The 22,002-nt window shown below is 38.1% G+C and overlaps 2 protein-coding genes across 2 annotated transcripts; one reads left to right on the top strand and one right to left on the bottom strand.

Annotated features, from left to right (window-relative positions):
* Positions 1-1,784: 1,784 nt before the first annotated feature.
* LOC108670827 lies at positions 1,785-16,380 on the top strand. Its single transcript, XM_018158317.2, has 13 exons — positions 1,785-1,931; positions 2,542-2,632; positions 2,665-2,709; positions 3,495-3,622; positions 5,183-5,317; positions 5,711-7,162; positions 7,506-7,609; positions 8,632-8,738; positions 10,590-10,665; positions 10,986-11,133; positions 13,402-13,580; positions 14,211-14,282; positions 15,007-16,380. Exons 1-13 carry the CDS (start codon positions 1,847-1,849, stop codon positions 15,235-15,237), a joined length of 2,853 nt encoding a protein of 950 aa, XP_018013806.1. The 5' UTR covers positions 1,785-1,846; the 3' UTR covers positions 15,238-16,380.
* On the bottom strand, positions 15,577-20,465 carry LOC108670825 (39S ribosomal protein L39, mitochondrial). Its single transcript, XM_047884366.1, has 9 exons — positions 20,211-20,465; positions 19,321-19,361; positions 18,890-19,013; positions 18,214-18,272; positions 17,812-17,889; positions 17,700-17,742; positions 17,158-17,354; positions 16,586-16,633; positions 15,577-15,699 (listed from the first exon to the last, which is right to left on the bottom strand). The coding sequence occupies exons 1-9, from the start codon at positions 20,392-20,394 to the stop codon at positions 15,655-15,657; spliced, it is 819 nt and encodes a 272-aa protein (XP_047740322.1). The 5' UTR covers positions 20,395-20,465; the 3' UTR covers positions 15,577-15,654.
* Between the last annotated feature and the right edge of the window lie 1,537 nt (positions 20,466-22,002).

The raw sequence follows: 22,002 nt of genomic DNA, 5'->3' as shown, positions 1-22,002 counted from the left end.
AACCTCTATAACATAATTGCCATGCCAGCATCTATAATTACCACGATTGTATGATCCCATTATTACAGTAAACTTGCCAGTATCTAACTGACGTGATGTTGACATATTTACCATGTGATATGTCAACATATTACATGGTAAATATCACATGCAGTTAACATGCAGCTAATTGCCATGCCAGCATCTAATTACCACAATTGTATGATCGCTTTATTATAATAGACCTACCAGCATCTAATTGACATGATGATGACACATTTACTATGTGATCAAAACGTAGGAGTCAATTGGTGAACTCCACTTTCACCATAGTTCAAAAGGTCCTATAAAGTTCCTACTGCATCAAGTTTCTCATCAAAGGATTCAAGTGTGTGCACGACGCCAATTAAAGCTTTTCGACACAACAACCCATCCCTGTTGAGCTATCCTGCATGGAAAGCGCCATTGAAATGTCAAAGCGAGCCGCGCAGAGCGCACGATGAGTGAAGGAATGAGGTCGATAAAGATAAGAGAGACCGAAATAACTTTTTTTATTCAGTTATTCCCATGATTATGCCGTTTCTTTATTTTCGGCATCACGAGCAAATAGAATCCAAGGCATTTAAATTGTCTTTAGAACCTTAATTGTGTTGAATTAAGACCTCTGATAGTGATAATGTAACTGTACAGTACGATGATAATTATGAATCATAAATTAGTTTAACTCTTTACAATAGGTTAGCAATTTCATTCACGTTAAGTCGTTTTATATCTAACATCTAACATAATCATTCAAATTACATATTCAAAAAGACGTTACTAAAAATTTATATTTTCTGCATTTATTTCACGGATTCAGCAAATAATGCCATTATTCTATCATGTTCCTTGCATTAAATGAAAGTAATTCATGCTAAGTCATTTTATAACTAACAACTAACATAATCACTCAAATTACAAATTAAAAATGACGTTACTAAAAAGTTTATAATTTCTGCCATAATTTCACGGATTCAGCAAATAATGTAATTTTTCCATCATGTTCCTTACATCAAATGCAAGTAAAGTAATCAATGCACTGTACTTCCGTTACCACAGCCCCCGCTCTCGCAGGCTTGGCATTCGTGTCATCTGCACCGCTCCTTCTGACGAGGCAAATTTTTCCTTGCTTCAGCATAACCTTCTTTTTCAATTAACATTTCAGAGTGGTGAGAACCGTAATTGTGGTGAGAAGCTGCACAAATTTTGGGGCATAAAAACGGGATGTATTTTTCCGGGAAAGGATGAATTGCTCAGGTTTAATTTATAAATTTATGTGGTTAATTCGGAGGAGACACACCTAATTTTCACAAGGTAAAAAATGCTTTAGTAGAGAGGTTTTCTTAGGCAATGTTGCATGTTTAATTTGAATTTTAAAAATTGGAAGCCACTGCTTATGACTTAGCAGTTCAGTGATCAGCAGCTTAAACAAATATAATTTATATTCATAACATGATATTTTTCTACTGCTTTCTCTTTGCCAATTTGATCTGTACGCATATTGCACACTCTCTATTCTTTAATTAAAACAGTGTATTGTTCTCGGCAAGAACTTATTCAAATGAATGTAACGGGACATCGCACTGCACCGGGCATATCAAATCAAACGCTCACCATGCTGGTCTTGGGTGTGGAGTTAGTTACGCTTTCCTATTCAATTTTGTACGTAAATTATATGCTAACTGAATGCTAGCTCGTTATTAGGTTTGCTGTGCAACAGAATAGCAGCTCGTTGGCGTGAAGTGTAATTTCCCNTTCAGCAGGCCTACCGGGACAGACAGCGAACGCATGTGGGGACACTAGTGCCGGGGGGGCGGTGGGGGACTGCATGGCCCCCCTGCAGTGCCTGGCTAGCGGGGGGCAGGTCTCCCTCACCTACACCTGCTCCTCCTCCCTGCTGACCTGCTGCAGATGTCAGCAACTACCTACAAATAATTATATAAAAATCACTTTATTCATTACAACTAGAATATACTATACATTATCTAGTTATTTGTATATTTTTGTTTTTCATTGTTCGTTGTTGTATTATTATTTATTACATTTAAAAGTTAGTGGATTTGTATAAACATTAGAATATGAAGGCAGAATTCTTTTTTATGCAAGTTCGATTTCATATATCGGTTATACTGTATCTTATTTATAAACATTAAATGGTAAACCTTGAAAAAGTAGGTGCTCATTGTGGTGGCTCGAATGCCACTAACAGTAAAAATAACGACGAAGAATGTACATGTAATACCTGGTAAATGTTGGTTCGAATACAACTAACAGTAAAAATAGTGATGAAAAATGTTCATGTAATACCTGGTATGTTGCATGGTGGTTCGAATGCTACTAACAGTAAAGTTATTGACGACGAGTATACATGTAACACCTGGTAATGTTGTTTAGAATACTAATAACAGTAAAAATAATGACGACGAGTATACATGTAATACCTGGTAATGTTGGTTCGAATGCCACTAACAGTAAAGTTAATGACGAAGAGTACATATAATACCTGGTATAATATACCTGCAGTCACGGGCGGTTGCAACAGCTCCAGCAAGGGACGAGTGAGCGAGTGGCGCAACCCAAGCTACCCTCAGACGGACGATAACCTTCCGGGCCTTCATCCTCTGACACCTGCTACCTCAGGTGACACTGCACCTACACCATCACACCATCCTCTGACACATGCTACCTCAGGTGACACTGCACCTACACCTGCTACACATCAGTGGTCCTAGGATCAGAAAATGTAAACATATCCTACATGTGTTATCGTATCACCCTCGTGTATCCCTGGACATTTAAACAAACATAGTTTCCACGTTTTTAATATCATCAATAAAAAATAATGCCGTACAGAAAAATTAATAACCAAAAAGATATTCACTTTTCTATAACAGCTCGCTACTCATATTGTTAAAATGAAAATCAAAGCAATCATAAATTTAAAAATATTATTAAATTTATATTTTAGCGTAAGATTCATATATGCTTAACACTTGTATATCTGTACTTGTATCTTAACACTTGATGTGTATATCAAGATTTTTTCAAATCTTTCTATTATATACATTTTACTTACACTTCTCTAGTCGATTTCAGATTTCTTAATAAAAATTTATCCCAAAATCCAAATTGGAAGAAACTTGAACCAAATTCCCTTAAATTTCAATATAAACAATTCTTGAAAGCTGATCAATAAACTGTTTTAATACGAAGTACGGCGAAAGTTGTGTATTTTCTTAGCTAATATCGAATAAGCATTGAACGGCTATAGCCTTATCTCTTGCCTACTATATTAAATAATTTCTCTACGTCATTCAACTAAAATCTCCACCTCGTTTAAATGAATAAAACCAACATCGTCTAAACGTAAACTTTATGCATCATTTGAATAAAAATTCTACATCATATCAATAAACATTTAAATAAACATCATCATATCAATGAACATCACTTAAATTAAGAATGCGTTATTCCAGGATCGAGTTCACGGAGCTTGTTGTACCGTCCTCACTCACGGACGCCTGTCAGGACAACTCCCTCACCATCTACAACCAGGCCGAGGGCTCAGGCTCTACCCTCTGTGGCGCCTTCACTGGATACTCGAGTGAGGGAACATAGCGCTGCGGCACTCACAGATATAAGTGGCAGTTTGTCCTGGAGGAGATGCATGTTTTGACCTCTCTGTGTGTCTTTCTGACCCAGTTTTGCCAGGCAAAAGATTGCATTGGTGCTACTTCAGCTCTCTGCTCGTGCTGTAGATATGAGCGTCACTATTTGGACAATGTGACTCATTCATTTTTCTGAGCTTTGAATTTCATCGAGCATGTGCTCCCATTTTTAACCCCTAAATAACTTCTGAAAATCTAATGAAAAACCTCCATTGGTTAATACCCCTGCTTAAAACACTAGCTCGTTCAATAGTGTTCATGCAATAGTGACTATTGAAGACTATTGAACAGTATTGAATTCTATTGAAAGTGTTCAATACTCTTCAATAGCCATTTTTGAACACTAATGAACACTATTCTAGTTTTACACTATTGAACTCTATTGAAAATCATCAAAAGTGTTCAATAGTGTTCGCTGTTAAGTACATGCAATATCGATCTCATCTCATCTCATTAGTAATTCGTTTTGTATGAATTTCCAATACTCATACTGTATCAGGTTGTCCACCGTCATCACCCATACTTTCATTAGCATTTGCCACGTCACCTTCCGTGACGTCATTGTTGTACGCCTATATAAGCTCCTCAAGCATACCTTGATGCAGTCGCTGACCAACATACAGTCTCTATGCGCATCTACTTAACCCTCTACCGCCTGACATGAGTAACCGGAGCAATATTGTCACAATCCTACTTCCCAAAAAGGATACGTTTTAGTGAGCGCAAAATGACTTGCACTGATGGTTGTCGCCACGACCACTTTAAAATGTTCTCTGTTGCGTACAAACGTCTTCAGGTTGCTACACTCAATAGTTTACGTATAATTTAAGTTGAAAGTTATGTTCCCGAACAGTGACGTATGGCGGTAAAGGGTTAAGATCGATTCCTGTAGTAATACCTCACCGTGTCTAATTTTAAATAAGTACTACCTTAGAGTGTCACTCTTTCATTCCTACTTATTATTTTAAATGGATATTAAATTCGAACCGAAAACCCGTGAGACATTATACATATTTAATTCTTATCCAAATGTCACAGAAAGGACACATCTGCCACTTTCGAATTATTCAAAATTTCCAAAATGTGTTCAAATGTCTTTTATTTTTGACAAAATATGAAAAATATTGAGATTACATCATTCAGTTATTGAATAATTTCGTTAGTATCTGAATCTTGCGGTGATGTTGAATGAAATGCACTCCATTCATGAACTAAAAATATTCTTTTGGCAACTAACCAGATTATGAAAAATTGTTAACATTTACCCCTTGTTTACCCTTTACCTATTTTTCACCCTTTACTTATGGTTTATCTTTAACCATTATTTGCCTTTAACTCATTATTTTCCTTTTACCAATCGTTCACCGTTTACCTTTTTTAACCCTTTACCCATTGCTTTCTCTTCAACCATTATATAACTTTTACCACCTGCTTCCCCTTTACCAACTAGTGTCCCTATACCAATTATTTATCCATTACCCTCTGTTTACCCTCAGCGTATGTGAGGGTGCAGCCCGCGTGGTTATGGTTCACACAGCCGGTACAACTCGGCCTGCGCATCCGAACAACTCCATACAAATTCTCCGTGAAGATCACACAGCTGCCGTGCGCCGGCGTCAAGCCTTTCTCAGGTATATTCTGGTGTTCATTTTGGTGATTAAATAGATTAATGCAATTTTATGATGAAACCTGCACGATTACAACCACTGCCTCGCCGTCAGACCTTCTACACATGTCGAGAGTCGAGCCGCGGATCAACTGGCAAATCAACTTGTTATTACTATGGATATAAATACAACATTTTCACGTGGATTTACACAAACTAAGGCTAACTCTTAAGCGTAGCATTCAGAACCAACCTAGTCAAACTGTTTCCTTGTATCGTTGGGCAGATTTATTTTGACATACATGATTTCTATGTTTAGATATAGTTATACTCTAAAATTAAATTATTCTAATAACTATTCCGTAGTTGTTACAATCATTTAATTTACTTCACCTATTTCCTTTTGAAATTTCTGCAGCGTCATCGCGACAACTGCGAGGGCTTGACTTCAGCGACGACAAAGCTCGTCAGTTTGTTGATCCTCTTTTCCACCAAAGACCTGGACCGAACTTTTCACCCTCACCCGCACAGATGCTTGCATATAAACAAGCAGCAGAGCAAGCTCTGCGCATCCAACACTCATCCAGTTCGTTCCCGGCTTCAACTGCTGGACTTGAAAATGAAATAGCAAATTTAGCCCAAGATCTTGCGCTCAGTGACTTTTACAACAATCAGCAAAGTTTCGCCGCAAACGGAGTCACCAATTTTCAGTCAAATGGCCCCTTCAACGCTGCCTCTCCATACCCTACAGGGCTACTGGACTTCAATAAATTCCCTAACGGAGGTTTAGCCAACCCCCAGTATGGCCCTGGAGCAAACCAGAACAATCCACACAATTTTGGAGGTTACACACCAGAAGCCTTTAATGTACCTCTGACAAATTCACAAGGCTTAGCTCCGTTCTTAAACCATCATGGACAAACCGAGTCATTCCAGGGAACGTACACCCCAACTCCTTTCGGTACAACGCCATCATTTGCCTCCAGCACCGTTGGAGGGCTGAGCACAGTTCTTCCTACTCTCGCCAGTAGTCCTGGGAGCTACTACCAAACCAGCTCTACTGCACGTCCATTCAGTAGCATTCTCCCAAATGTATTGAATCGGCCAGGAGTTATTTTCCGACCCAGCATCTATTCTAATGGGTCCAGCCTAAGCTCAAACTTGGAAAAGCTAGCTTCTCTTGCAGCTGCCACTAACAGCATATACACAGATGGTGGAGCGATACCCGAGCATAACAACTACCTTTTGACTTTAGGAGACCTGACCGACCACTCGAATATATTCACCACATATCCCTCATCGACTATGAGCTCACCAAACTCTTTCTCTCACACCACTCCGTCGCCATTTTATCCATATTCTTCCATCGATATAATTAATGCTGATGATGCTCTTTCTTCAGTTTTGTCCTCCACAACAGCCTTTCCCTCGTATTTCACCGGGACTCCCAGACCAACAATTTCGTCTCATTCCACCGGCAACACCGGCATTAGTTTCCCGTATGGAAATAGCGGCGGAACCTTCACCACTGAGCCTGGACTTGTGTCAACGACCACTGACAGATTTGGGCTAACTCATCCAACTACAACAATCTCCGGTCTCCCGTTCTCGTCAACTACTTCTAATTTACCAGGAATCACCACAACTGTTCCCATTAATCATAAAGTGGGCTCTCATTTAGTAAATACTACTCCTGGCAACGACTACCATCTGAATCAAATATTCTCCACTCATAGGCCTACCACCATCACAAATAGGCCTTATCTCTCTCACAATCAAACTCCGTTACGAAATACCGTCATCAGAGGGTCTGGTTCAAGCGTCAACCCCAATTCGGCACAGACCATTTCCACCATTTTCCAGTCTTACCGTGAGTTTAGCGGCTTTCCTTGGATCCTTCATTGTATCATAATGAAAATTTTTCAGCAATTAATTGAATTTGTTGCTCATATCCAAGTGTTCATTGCACGTATGTGTAATTAAAACAAAGAACTCTTGCGTTTTATATTTTTATTCCACATTTTTGTTCGGTTCATTGTGTTTCATCACAATAATTCCTTGTTTCTTCAATGCCGAGTCTATGCTTCATCGCAGTAAGACAGTCTTACCATTCATATCGGCGTATCGCTAGTTTTCATGCTTTATTCCGTTTACTAATCATCTTTCACAACAATTCCGTTCTCCTCGATGTTGACTGAGTAGTTTGATCGCAGTGAGCCGTCACTCCTTGTTGGGGGGAACTTCACCAATCGCGAGTTTGTCAACGCGGCTCGCAGGAAGTGCCACGGTGTCTGACATCAACCGCTTATCTTTCATGGTAAGATGCTCATGGTCGGGATATCATCGTTGTTCATGTGTGTTGTCATGGTCCATTAAACTTGAATACCACCTTCTTCAACACCATAGGTATAAGATAATCGTGATTAGTAATGTATTTCTCTCTTTCATGGCTTCGTATCTCATGAACCGAAATTCAAATTAATCAACAGAATGTTGCAATCAGCTACATGAGTTCTGTTAACTTTCCAATGAAAGATCCTCTATTTGTTATTTTACCATTATTTTATTCTATTTTGGGAATGTGATATCGTAGAGCTTGTTAGTTCGCGGATGAGGTTTCCACTGGACATTTTGTTGTGAATATTCCCTTGATTACATGAGTAGCCTTAAAGAACGCAAAAAACGTCGATATATATCGCTTTAATACCCAAAACTAATGAGAAAACTAGTATAGAATTACATATTAGGTCATCTGCAGAAATTGATAAAGAATTACAAAATTGTCTTGAATATATTAAAAACAATGTAACTTGAAAAGAAAAACTTTTAATTTTGAACATGACCAAATGTTGATCAATGATTAATTAACAAAATTGAAAAAATTATTTGGCAAACTAAATTTTGCTGAAAATTTAGGAAAGACTGCATTCATGCACAGCGGAAATTTATTGCAGTTTCAAACTAGTCATTAAGCAACGTTCTGACTTGAAAATAGTTTCATGAATGTAATTGATATTTAATTTGTAGCTCACTTGAGTGGAAGGAAAGAAATTTCTAATATTTCAACTATATTGCTAAAATATTATTTATTTGTTCGATATCAATTCGTCTCGACATCAATTTCTTGAATTGAATTTCAACATGAAATTTCATAAACAGTTTCTCTTACCTTAGTGTGTGATGAACGTATTTTGGTCAGATCTTCCTTGTAGTATAATTGCAGTTGCAATTCATTACTTTTTAAGCAAGGAAGGGGTTGAGTAAATGCGAAGAGTTGACGTTGTTTCCATTCAGCACTCTGACTTCTGCCATGCCTCTTATTTGTTTGTATCTCTGCAGGGTCTGATTATACTCCAGGCCGACCCCAACTCTTACTATGCGTGTGGAGCGATCCTCATTAACCCCAACTACGCCTTCACTCCTGCTCGCTGTCTGCTCAGGAAAGGGTGAGTTCCATAACATATAACCGGCGCTTCAGTGTAGGCCTGATGTGGCCTGTCGCCGATTCTTTTCCTTTTCGTGCCTTGTTCACAGAAGATCTAAAATCGTGTCATTTGACCGGATCTATTCATGACTGACGATAGCTTGAAGTAGCTACTCGACTTCCACCGGGTTCGATATGGTGCTAGGCATTTCAAATCTGAACATATATTTTTCCATAGCTTTATCTATATAGTTTGTTCTTGAACGCGTCCATACTTGGAGCGCCAACGATGTCATCGGGGAGGCTGTTCCACATGTCGGTGATTCGAAGCGAGAAGAAATGTTGGCGCGTGGAGAAGTTGTAGCGCAGTTATTTTAATTTATAGCCGTGGCCCATGGTGTTGGTTCATGTTTCAAATTTTAATAATCCTTCGGGGACCTTGTATAAACCATGAGTATACTTGTATACTTCAATGAGGTCCCCACGCAGACGTTCGTTGATAACTGAGGCTTGGAAGCTTCATAATCTTTAAATCTTTCTTCGTATGACTTGCCCTTGAAGCTTGGAATTATCCTTGTTGCACGTCTTTGAACATTCTCTGTTAAATTTTTGTTCTTTTTAAATCTCGGTGACCACACAACGTTTCCAAACTCTAGATTCGGGCGCACGACAGCAACAAACAACTGCTTCATCGCATCTGCATCTAGGAACTTGTATGAGCGTCTGATTAATCCAAGAAGTTTGTTGGATGTGTTAGCTTGCGTTTCAACATGCTTAGAAAATTTCAGCTCCTTGTCGACATAAACTCTCTGTCGACATCTTTTCCCACACTAGACTTTTCAATCATTACTCTCTCGTTGCAACCATGTCTTCTCATACTGTAATTTTGCCGTTCATTGTAATCTTGTTCCCGAGGTGAAGTACTTAACTTGTGCAGCATTAAACCGCAGCTGCGCACTGATGCCCAGTCTGACACGGTTCCGTTAATGCTGACACGTTGTCGTCTGCCTTCTAGAAAATCTCTGATCCATTGGAGTACGTTTCCCTCAATTCCCAAAGACTTCACTTTACGTAACAGCCGCTCATGCGGAACACTGTCAAATGCTCTGGCAAAATCGAGGTACAATGCATCCACTGGCTCCCTTTCGTCCAGCAGGCGTGTCCAATCGTTCAATGAAGAATCGTAGATAATAAGTTAGTAGTGCAGGATCTACCGGCAATAAAATCACAATCCGACAATCTGATAGGAGATGGTGAGCAGTCAAGTGATCGATAATCCTATCCCTCACAAGTTCTACTTTTATCTGGAGAGTTCTACGGACCAGATAAAAAAATACTCAGAAAAGAAGAGTTCCAGCGCTCAGGTACCGAAGCCTCGGGGAGAAGATAGTCGCATATCGTCTGTTCCTGAAAACTTGGAGTTCCAGAGAACAGAAATAGAAAGCTGGGGAAGAGGCGAGTCAGCTGCTCCAGGAACTGAAGCCACTCAGACAGGCTTTCTTCTACTTAATCAAATATGGAAAATTTTGAACGATATTTTTGTTTTTTTTTATAGATGAGAAATCGCCTTGCTAACGGAGAAGGATTATTATCTCATTGAATGAAATAACTCGTTGTGTAAGAGAACCCGTTTTCTTACACGTTGTGTAAGAAAACGTTGTGCGTTAGTGTAAGTTTCACGTGGCTTTGGATTAAAATGTTTGTGTAAAGCCGTTCACAGAACTTCATGGAAACATGCCTGCATTAAACTATACACAAGTTTATGAGTAGTTTTTTATAAAAATCTTATACATGTTTGTACAATGAGAATACAATTTTGTTAAAAATTCTTCAAAAAATTACACATACTGCAAGATCTTTTTCTCCTTCTCAGGCTGTCCACCCGCTACACCATTCGTGTGCTTTTCGGAGCCGACCGAGCCATTTTGCAAACCTCTACTCTGGCGCAGGTAATTCTAATTCTTTTCCATGGTTTTTGATAATCGCGACAAAAAATGTCAACTTTTCCAGCGAATGAGACTCGTATAGAATTTTTGGCTGTATGAGTCGGACTTGCAATTAGAATAACAATACCGCCACAATGCATGGAAAATGTCAGAAAAAAATACATCTTCTAAAAAAGGATTTTACAAACGCATAATGGAATGAGTAAGCACAGAGAATGGGATGTGTGAGCGAGCGCAGGTAATGGGACGAGTGAATACCAATACCAAGGTAATGGAATGAATATTTGTTTGCATAGTGAATGAATTACTTTCTATTCTCGCAGGTCTTTGCTAACCCAATCAGCCGAGCGGTGAGTAAAGTCATCTTCCACCCCATGGTGGACCACACAACTCTACGGTACGATCTCGCCGTACTCCGCATCGCCAAGCCCTACACTGACGTCACTGCGGTTACCCTGCCAGCACGCGGTGGTTCGTAATGCTTGTTTACAACACTTCTCTTTAACTTCACTTCTTGTTGTCTATCTGCTACAAATTTTATATTCGATATTTAACACAGTTATACCTGTCCAATCGATCAGAAATTTTGCACACTTGCGTAAAGTTGGTGACAATGCATGAATCAATTGACAGAATAAATGATTTTAAAAATATATATATATTGAAGACATTTTTAAATACTTTTTCTTTATTATTCAAAAATAAAGTAAGAAATTCATTGTAGATATGTAACATCGAAGACACTGGCCTCTTTAGAAGTGTTGTCTTTAAAAAGTAATTTATAAACGCAGATTATGTTTACTTTTGTTTGGTTTGTGCTTGTCCTTTTCTCCTCAATTGAGATAATACAGCTAATATTTCTGAAAGCTTTCATTGAACTCATCTGTACCATTATTAAAGCAAGCTTTTTTTTATCTCTGAATTACGATAATGACGGGCGTGGAGGCTCATAGCATCTGACCAATATGACCGTCTTGTACTTCAAACTCGATCCGGGAGTTCCGTTTTTCTCAGCTGCTATTTCTTCGCTCTCATACCAGCGAATTTCTTTGAAAAAAAAAATGTCGGCCGAAAATAATAAGCTAAAATTCATCTGAAATTTCTCAGACATTATAGATTTATTAAACTCGCATTTATTTTATTTTTCGTTGTCATGACTGTGTGGGGGTTATCTTTTACCACTCCACATTAAATTATTTAACTCCTATCAGAGAATTAACCGGCCTAGCTAGTTAACCTAAATTGTTCACCAAAGCGCGGACAGAAACATAAAGATTGGCAGGACGAATTTGGTTGGGAGTAATGAACACACAAAAATTGTTAGGTTATTTATTAGCTCAGCTCACGTGACCTGCTCGTTTTGATGCAGGAGGTTGATGCGCGTCAACGGGCCTCCGTTGTTGGGTTGTAGCGTCGATGTACACGTGTTTGAGTGGCGAGACGTTGGCGAGCTTATTCGATGCACATGGGGTGAAAATTCACTGACTATCCGAATGAGAGTAAAATTGAGTATATCACACTTCACAGCAAAGTTCACTGAATATTCACGGATGAGCGTTGGTATACTGAGTTGTCAATTGAGTATTTCACACTTCACAGCAAAGTTCACTGAATATTCACGGATGAGCGTCGGTAGGTTGAGTTGGCTTGGGGCGCGGCAAGATCCAAGATGGCGGCGTGCGCGTCGGCAAGATCCAAGATGGCGGCGTGCGAGTTGGCGGGAAAGGCGGCTTGAGACGCCGATAGAGGTGATGGCCGAGACAGTTGAAGTTGCTGACAGCGATGGCCTTAGATTCGGGAGATTGCGCGTGATCTTGATTTTATGCGTTGCAGGAACAGATCATGTGGAGCTGCGAAAAATAAGGCCTTTGTTAATACGCTATTCACATTTTACGACATCATCTCACAAATGAGCTAAAGCCACGTGAGCTATTTATGGCATGAAAACACGCTAATTTTAATACATTAATTTAATTCATCAACCTGCAATGCCTCTGACTTCTGAACTAACTTTACTCTTATACTTAACACATTGAATGAGAGCTATTCTACAGCAGAATAATTTCTAAGTTACGGAGCTTACATGGGAGATGTTGACGACTCAAAGTCAGGAGGCAAATAGAACGAGAGACTATAAAAGGACCAGTGACTAAGGGGCTGGAGATGTTGCCATCGACTGAGCTGCTTTCTCCGAAACTCTCGTGATGATGTTATGATTATTTAATATGATTTAAAATGTACGACTTTAATGTGTATTGTAAGTGTTAATATTAATGTTAGTATAAGAAACATAAAAATTAGTTATATTATGTTAGTATGAAAAATATAAGAATTAGTGATATGTTATGCATAATATTAGTGCTATGTAGCGAGATCCGCTACAACTGCATGATAATTTAAATTAAATTGCATTAAATTGGTTCAGTGGTTAAGGTGCAGAGTAATAAGTTTCGGGCAGTGATTTGTGGGTACTATCCCAGCTACCTGTGACAGTTTTGGGGAAAATTGGCGAGGTGGCATGGCGGTTAAGAACAGCATAGCCGGAGCAGTGAGTTGTGTATTCGAGACCTGCAACAAGCTGTGAACATTGAGTAAATACCGCGACCGGTATAAAGGCCTAGTCAACGCTGACTCCGCGTTTAGTGTTATTACATGCAAAAAAAAAAAAACAAAAATTTACTTATAATTCGTCGCATAGTCAAGATATTTTCAACTAGCTTTTTTCTATCTTTTCAACAGCATCGTTTGACGGGACGAATGGTTTACTCATTGGGTGGGGGATCGGTACTGTGCCATTGGGTGCAGCCGGACCGGGGGTGCAGCCTTACACTCAGCTCAACAGTCTCAGCGTAACGATCAAGAGTAACGCTGACTGCAGTAAATCCTGGAGCAGCATCACCAACCCTTACGATCTCACGGTAAGCCTTCATCGAGTCGATGTTTTGTATGTGTTTCAGGCGTAGCAGTCCCAGGCCACGCTGGGACGCTGCCTTTGTATAGGAGCGCAGCCGTACACCACCAATTTTGTGCACCAAAAGCCCTGAATCGAACGCCTTGGATCTTTCCGGACATCCACCAATCAGCCGTGAACCACTCGGCTTTATCCTCCTCCGGCCTTGCATAGAACCTGCCGTTCACCACCAGGCCGCGGATCGAAAATGACCTCCGGGCATCGTTAAATTACGTAATTTTACTTTCATAGCATCTGAGGTTAGGTTTCAGATAGCATAGTTGTGTTCCAAAATTTATCATCCTCCGACGAGTGACCGTTCGACCGAGGGATGGTTCGACCCACGGCCTAGATACGGACGGCTTGAAGTGTTGAAGGCTACGTTCCGGAAGGCAGGAATCATGATGGTCCATTACATCCAGGGCAGTGGTGGTCTTTGGCAGGCGACCCCTTTGTAATCCCCGCCCTAAGCCCCCGTAGCCAAGTCATCGTCGCCAAGTAAAATCACGGACTATAACTAAATTACTATATTAGAAAAATAGTATTTATTGTACTGCAGTTCATTTTTCGCTAAAGGGAGCTGTAATTTCCTCAACAGGGAACCAAGTCCGTAATCTACGACGAGATGATCTGCACGCTCGCTAATTCCCCGAGTCAAGGCTTCTGCCGCGTAAGTTTATCTGTAGTGACTAGTGATTCACGAGATTATTAGGATAGAACTGTACTTTTGTTAAATATTTAGTAAAGTCTGAACTAATCTACAAATAATTGAATCTTCCTTACAGAGATAATCTTGTGCAGGTTAAGGATAATAAGTTAAGGACGCACAATCACACTTGTCGTTGGTGATGAATTCTTTGATAAGGTATCAGAATAATCGGACAATTGCTAGTCATCGGAATGTTAGCATTGTTAGCCCCGGATATCATGGAACTTTACGATAGGTAATGACACGCGAAAGCGCTACGAGACCTTAAATTGCGTTACGAGACATAGCGAGATATTGCATTATGATGACACAAAATAAATATGCATTATGATGAGACAAAATGAGACTATCCGAACGCGCAGACAGAGGATTGAAAAGTTTAACTTTTGATTAATAATGAGCTGTTTTGTGGCATTTGGCTGCATGCAAAACTTTGCACTGTTTTTCATAGTTGAACAGTACTGACTTTTTAAAACTTAAATAATAAACTTCGATTATTCGGCAAATTGTCACTTTATCGTCCCAGATTTCCAGTCAGAGCTGAAAATTTTCGCGAGTTTTATCGCTAATCGAGAGAAAGCTAATCGAAGACATTTACTAGCTTCTAATTATCTGAACAACTTGACAATTCTCTTGACAACCGATGACCCACATCACCCGACCATTATCTAACACCCCCCTGCAGGGAGACGAGGGAGGAGCCGTGCTAGTGCCCAGTGCAGGGGGCGGCTACATCCTGGCTGGGGTGCTGTCGGGGGCACACAACGACTGTGTGCTGCAGCAGAAGGACGGCATCCCAGATATCGCCACGCGGGTAACATCTTTCCTGGACTGGCTGGACGCCGTCACCACGGAATACATGTACACCTGTGGGGTCAACTTCTACTCCTTCACGTACAAGCAGTGTGCCTTGTGAGAGGCTGAGTGCTTTGTGAGGAAGAGGAGGGCTCTTTGAGTGTGAATGCGCGCACTGAGTGAGGATATTGTTCTTTTGAGGGAGAGAGTGCGTTGTAAGGAAGAGCAGAACAATTAATGAGGAGAGAGGAGGACCTCTTGGTGAGGAGATAAAGCAATATCTGTGAGAAAGGGTGCACTTTCAGAGGAATAAAAAGTACGCCTCGAGTAGGGGAGAGAAAGTGCCGTGGGTAGAGGGAGAATAATGTCAACTTTATAACGGAGCAGTAAGTCGACGACAACTCATGTTCACATATTAATAGGATTGTTTCTTGCCCGTTAAGGAAAGTGACACATGTTGTTACTATACACGTTTTATTTCTTGACGTTACATTTCGTTGAAGCGCGGGTAACAAGCTCAGCCGCCACCAGCGCCGCCTCATGAGAGTCCCATGGCGACTAGGTCCGGGATACGTCCCTCATTCTGCATTATAAAAGTTTATGTTAATCTTTATTTATCGTAATTTATTCTGATAGCTGTCATATGGATATTTAATCATGATAACGATTTCCGCTCGATGAAATAATTCTTCCATTGTATAAGGTATCAATGATACGTTAATAAACAAACTTGCGGATCCACTGTTATCCTGATGATTAACTTAAAGTAGAATATATTGACTATTTCATTATAACTTGAATGTCCCATGATAAAATTATTGTAAAGTATCTCAATATCAAATTATGTCCTCCATATTTAAGGTGACAACCGTTGGGTCTATATTATTTACAATTCCATTATTGCTTAGTTTGTCCCTATATTCCAATGAATCCATAAGACACCTTTTTTGCAAATAATTTAAAACCTTCAAAATCACTTACGATTTTGCCAGTAAAGTTCTGTTGTTTCTTCTTTTTTATCTCCTAAATTTTCTCTTGCATTTATACTGCTATTACTTTACAATCTGAACTGATGTGACCAATAAATTTCAAGTTTAAAGCTAAAAATGTGTACTAAGTTCTTGCATAGGCTACAGACGTTAGTCCCATTAGCTTAATCGCTGACACAATCATTAAAACATTGTACCTACAATATTACTGATTAATGCATCGCCCTAATTTATTCTTGCACAATTGAACTTTTTATTTATTAAATAAACATTAAGTCAATCACCTTTGGTGCTGCTCATTTGACACATTCAAGGTACTAAACCTACGTATTTCTTAAATACAACTCGTGCAACGGTACATATATGCCACACTTTGTTCAACGTGACGCGGTATTTACTGACTCTAATTCATATTTTAAGTGAATATCTACCATATACTCAACCTGACATGTTGCGATTGACTCTACTAAATTTACTCACCAATTTTCTGGCTCGCTTCTCCAGAATGCTGTAGGAGAAATGGTTCATCTGCACGGAAAGGATAAACGTAATCAAAACAAAGGTGCCGCTAACCTCCCAAAAACAGCCTGAGGCATGGTTATATCCTTAAATAAATAATAGGTCATTTATTAATCACGATATGTTAAATTATAGTCATAATAAAAGCTTTTTATAGCCGTAAACTTTTATACATTATAAATGATGCTTATAATCCTACATGTGGAATGTAGATCGAAACAAAGGCTAATTATAGCCCTAATCTATTAGTCATTCATAAGGCTGATAATAAGCCGATTTAATATGCCATTTACAAGGCTGGCTGAAGCTTAATTATACGTTATCTGAAGGCTGATGATAAACCAAAACAGTAAGTTATCTGAAGCCGGGTGAAATATTAAAAGTCATTTAGGAGCTGGTGTTAAACCAAAACAGTAATTTATCTAAAATCTGATGAATACCCTAAATTATCAGCAACTTGAAGGCTGCCTATAACCCAAATCTATATGTAATCTAGAGGATATGAAAGCGTTCAAGATGATCGTCAAGGTCACCAGAATAGAGTGTGGCAGTGCGACGCCCTGCACTCGATGCAAGCGTCGCGATGACGCAGAGGGCAGCGGGTGCACCGCGGTGATGGTAACGCGCCCAAGCTGCGCTGTGTTGGCCATCAGAGGCCCGCAGCTCATGTCCAGGAACCGCCCCACGCGGTACACCGTCACCTCGTCACCTGCGCTACCATCAATTTTGCCTGAAATTCACTTATGCATTAACAATTGTATTGTAAAATTCACCTGTACTCATGGATTATGTCAATGAATTCATCTATAACAGATGAATAATATGATGAAATGAAACTATTATATCTATAGATAGTAGCATACAGCGTTACATCGGCAGATTATATCGTTAGATGCACTTAAATTCACGGATTGAACCATAGAGCCTTAATTGCCGGGATTAAAATCACAAATGCATCAATATGGATGAATTCAATCATCCAGACTTCAGACAGCGTAATTGGCTTCGTATTATTGTTAGATGATGATATATTAATTTAGGTTGTTTATTAAAAATCACCCGTTCAGTCATTGACTTGGATTTATTAGAATATGGAACAATAACCGTTGAGCGTACCACTGAGACGACGTCATAGTAATGTTCATTATACCCGTCTTATCTTTTCAGACATGAAATAGATGTGTCACTTTCACCGACAGACGCTCGAACGGCAACTTCTGCATGCTCAGTCGCACCATCTGTGCAGACAGCATTCGCAGCTCCTCCTGTGTACAAATATCTGACAAGTACTACCTACCACGCATTGCGTAATACATAATAAAGTTGAGTAATAATACATGCTACATTCAGTGTATCATCATGTTAGGCTACCGGTACCTACCATATAATTATAAAAATAATTGCTATGAAGCCTGTACAAATCATGTGAAGGACACATCAAATGTTCTGTTACAAATTACTTGCCAAGATAACTAGCCCATTCAAAGTTCATGAAAATCTCATAGACCTTTCTGCAGGAGAACACGGATGTAGTCCAACTCACTTCTGATGAGGTGTCTGTAACACAGACTTCATGGGCAAAATCTTACCTTCGTTGGTGTCCAGTCAATGCCAAGATCAACATCATAAACAAAGCTGCCAGTCCTCACTGTAAAATAAGAAATTATATTAGTTTATATTTAATAAATTTTATGCACCAATCTGTAATATACAAAATATGAGCTCATGATGAGCCAGTTTAAGACATGTTATACAAATAGCTGTGCCTTCTCCGAGCATAACTTACCCATAAGGATCAGATCAACTTGCCCCAATGAAACTGTATGCATATACGTATACAGCAAAAAAATCTAAACTTGTCAAAAAGTAATTAAACTGCCAATGAAATACAATATGTGCATTATTGCAGCAAAAAAAATCTCATTTAGATATAGGTACTTATTAAAAATTTGAGAACAGAAAAATACACTCAAGGTCATCTACAAACTTTGTCAACTGCTATGTGTGGCAGAGAAATGTCAAAACGTGTGATAAATTCTAAATTGTTTCAAGGTAATAACGAAATGAAAAACAGGCTCATTATTGAGAGTTAAATTCACTGACTAGTATTGCATGCAGTAGTGTGGAATAAGAATTGCTTTGCTTATTTGTATAGGTACTGAATATTGCTTATTCATTCCATCAGTACAAATACATGTAAAGGCAATAAAACAATTAACAAAAAAGATGTAGGTTTTTGAAGTGAAACATGTAGACCACACATACCATTTGGAGCAGGGAAGGAGCAAAGCTGGACATAGAACTTTGACTTGAATGAGTTCTCAAGGACCGATCCAAGCATCAGGGAGCACGACCGCCAGAATGCTCGGTTGGCATAAAATGGATCTGCCTGCAATTAAATTAAAATATTTGAAAATCTAGGAAAAAACCTAGAAAATCAACCAACAACCTACAACCAATAAAATAAATGTAATTCATCATTAATAAAAAAGAAGGGAGTTAGTTAGTTAGTTTAGTGGCCATATGTTTACTAGCGCTTCAGCTATTAAGCTAAAAGCTAAAAAATCATGAAAGGAAGCATTAATGCAACATTCACGCCAAGATTCATTAACTTGCTCAAGTTTTCAGTCCTAACCTGGAATTTTAAAAGGAAATTTTTGAATCATTTTACTCAATGATGATAGAAGGTAAATGACTTCAGCCAGCACAGCTCTGTCACCCACAAGCTGACTCACATCTGGACACAATAAACAATGTTATGATTGTTTTCATTTTTCACATATCTTGTATACTTATGATTTCAGGTGTAACATCTTGAGGGTATCTTCCTGTTGAATAATCTCAACTTTTACTTAAATTTGAGTGATGAAGGCTGATTTAAATTAGAGTGATCTAGAACATTGAAAAACACAACAAAAAATTAGAGAATAGAACTATAGCTAATGTGATTAATATGACATTAAAATAGCCTGCTACTAATTATTTGCATTTCCAAGGATGGTGACTTTTAACGGGCAAGTTAACATATGTGATTCCTTGAAATCAGCCTCACAAAAAGCCCTACCATGGCTTCCTGTTTGTTTTTTAGGCTTCCTTATGATGCCTCAGTCAACACTAATTATCTGACTATGATTCCATCCATAGACCCACCATGTCCACAAATTAAAACATAAGCATTTAAATGAAGGTTTTGCCTCAGACAATGGAATTGACACGCTTTCAGCATTTTTTCAAATGGTGGAATTATCAATATATATTTAAATATTTCAGGTAACTTGATCAAATTTAATTAAATTAAATTATTATTTTACTAATTTTTTATTTGCATAACTTAAATTTTAATTGTAAAGAAAAATTTTGTGTACTGACCACATTTAATGAATTCTTCAAGTGCCATTTTAAACCTTCAATGGGCAAAATTTTTAAAAATACATACGAATATATATTTTGTATAATACTTCTTACTTTCTTGAAATGGTTTCTGAAATTTTAATTTCTGGATATTTCAATACTTCCCCGCTGAAGGGTTAAACACACTTATCTATTCAGACAAATAGTCAACACTATTATTCACTCAATAACTTACGTCTTGCACAGTCATATGGTGTGGATAGCTTTTTGTTCATTATGAGAGTACAATGTTCTGGATGATCTCTGTATTGTACTGTAATTTTATGAACATCAGTAATTAGACGACGTTGCCTTTCTTTCTCTTTTTCAAACAGTTTCAGCCTGTGTTCTGTCACTGCAGAATTTAAATAGCTTGACATAGGAGATGAATTTGTAGTTGGACTGTGAAAGTTGAAACATACACTTGCAGTGCTGAAACCTTTGGTTGTGTTGAGACCTAGGAAAAAATATAATGAAAAAATTTAATCATTAATATTATTGGGTAACTCATTAGGTATATAAGTATCTCAGCTAATGCTAGTTTAAGCCTTTAAACCCTGCTAGCAGGTTATGGCACAAGAGAAGTAGGAAAATATTTTGGGGCAAAATTCAAGTCCATTATTGCTCTTGAAAAGATTGTATAAAAGAAGTAATATAAAAATCTGTGTGTACTATGAGCTCAGACACAGAAATTTTTGTCCAAAAAATATGCATATAACAAAGACAAAATTATATCATGAACCAAATATAATTAAAAATTGATCAAATTTAGAAGAAACATTGAAAAACTCAAAAACCAAAAGCATGTTGTGCACTGAAATTAACCATTGCCCGCTAAAAAAAATATAGCCTACAAACACAACAAGTCAATCAAAAAACTTTTATTACCAAAATCCAATTTAACCTAGGTAAAAAATCATTATATTGAGTAATGATTTGGTGCTAGATTAAAGAAAAAAAATTATTTGGATATGCATATGCATTAAAAAAATTTTAGGCTAGAAACTTTTCTAGTAATTTCAAAAAATTGTATTTGTTGAATTTTGTTCATTAACAAGAACATTTTAGCATTTTTAGGTGCCAAGAGATAGGAACCTGTTTTGGGAGGGCGAAGTAGGAATAAACTGCAGGACATCAAATCCAGATGTATTACCAATTTTGAATATCAGGCAGAAATTTCCAATAATTGTGTATAAAAATAAATGTATTACAGTAGATTTTGTAAAATTGCAGTTAAAAAAACCACTTTTCTTATTTTCTACTGAAGGATTTGGGAAAAGGCACAGAAATAGGTGAAACTGGCCAGATTAACGGATATTTTGGTCTACTTCATGGGTGGCTTCTGCATAATTTTCCAGTTAGGTGTTGTAATGACAGATTTGTCAAAACTCAGAAGCACAATATTTTTCATACATTTTGAACCAAAAATAAGACTTGTGCTTGAAAGTTTGCAAACAAAAAATTTCAAATGCAAAAAATAAAACGTTCCATTCTTTGAAAACCAAATGTTTAAGAAATAGAGATATTTTAAAAAATAAAAATTGATCATTCTAATCTGTCAAAAAGTCATAGAAAGCATATAAATTAATTCATAATCATGGATGTTTTTTGTATCATTCTCAAGTGGCATATTTGGTTTTCCTAATTCTCCAGTTTGATGTACACAATTTTGACAAGTAAACTTGTCCATGAGACAGAAAAGATGAGTTATAGTTTAAACTTGTTTCAAAGTGATTTATATCCAATTTTTCTATCTAAACATGATTTTTTGGTAAGCTAAAAATTTTCTGAAGTGACGCTTCAGTAGCAAAATTTACACCTTCAGAAGATCTTGCCAACACATTTAGATTGTAATTCTTGCATTTAATATATTTGTCAGTCTTTGGCCAACTATTTAGGAAAAAAAGTAAGGTTTCCTGTATGCAGGATGGATCAGGATGCAGTAAAGCTTGTCCGGAAATTGGTTGCGATGAGTTCCCGCCAAAAAA

The sequence above is a fragment of the Hyalella azteca genome, unplaced genomic scaffold (assembly GCF_000764305.2).
Source record: "Hyalella azteca isolate HAZT.00-mixed unplaced genomic scaffold, Hazt_2.0.2 contig15318, whole genome shotgun sequence".
Lineage (NCBI taxonomy): Eukaryota > Metazoa > Arthropoda > Malacostraca > Amphipoda > Hyalellidae > Hyalella > Hyalella azteca.
This window is presented reverse-complemented; position numbering and strand designations above follow the sequence as displayed.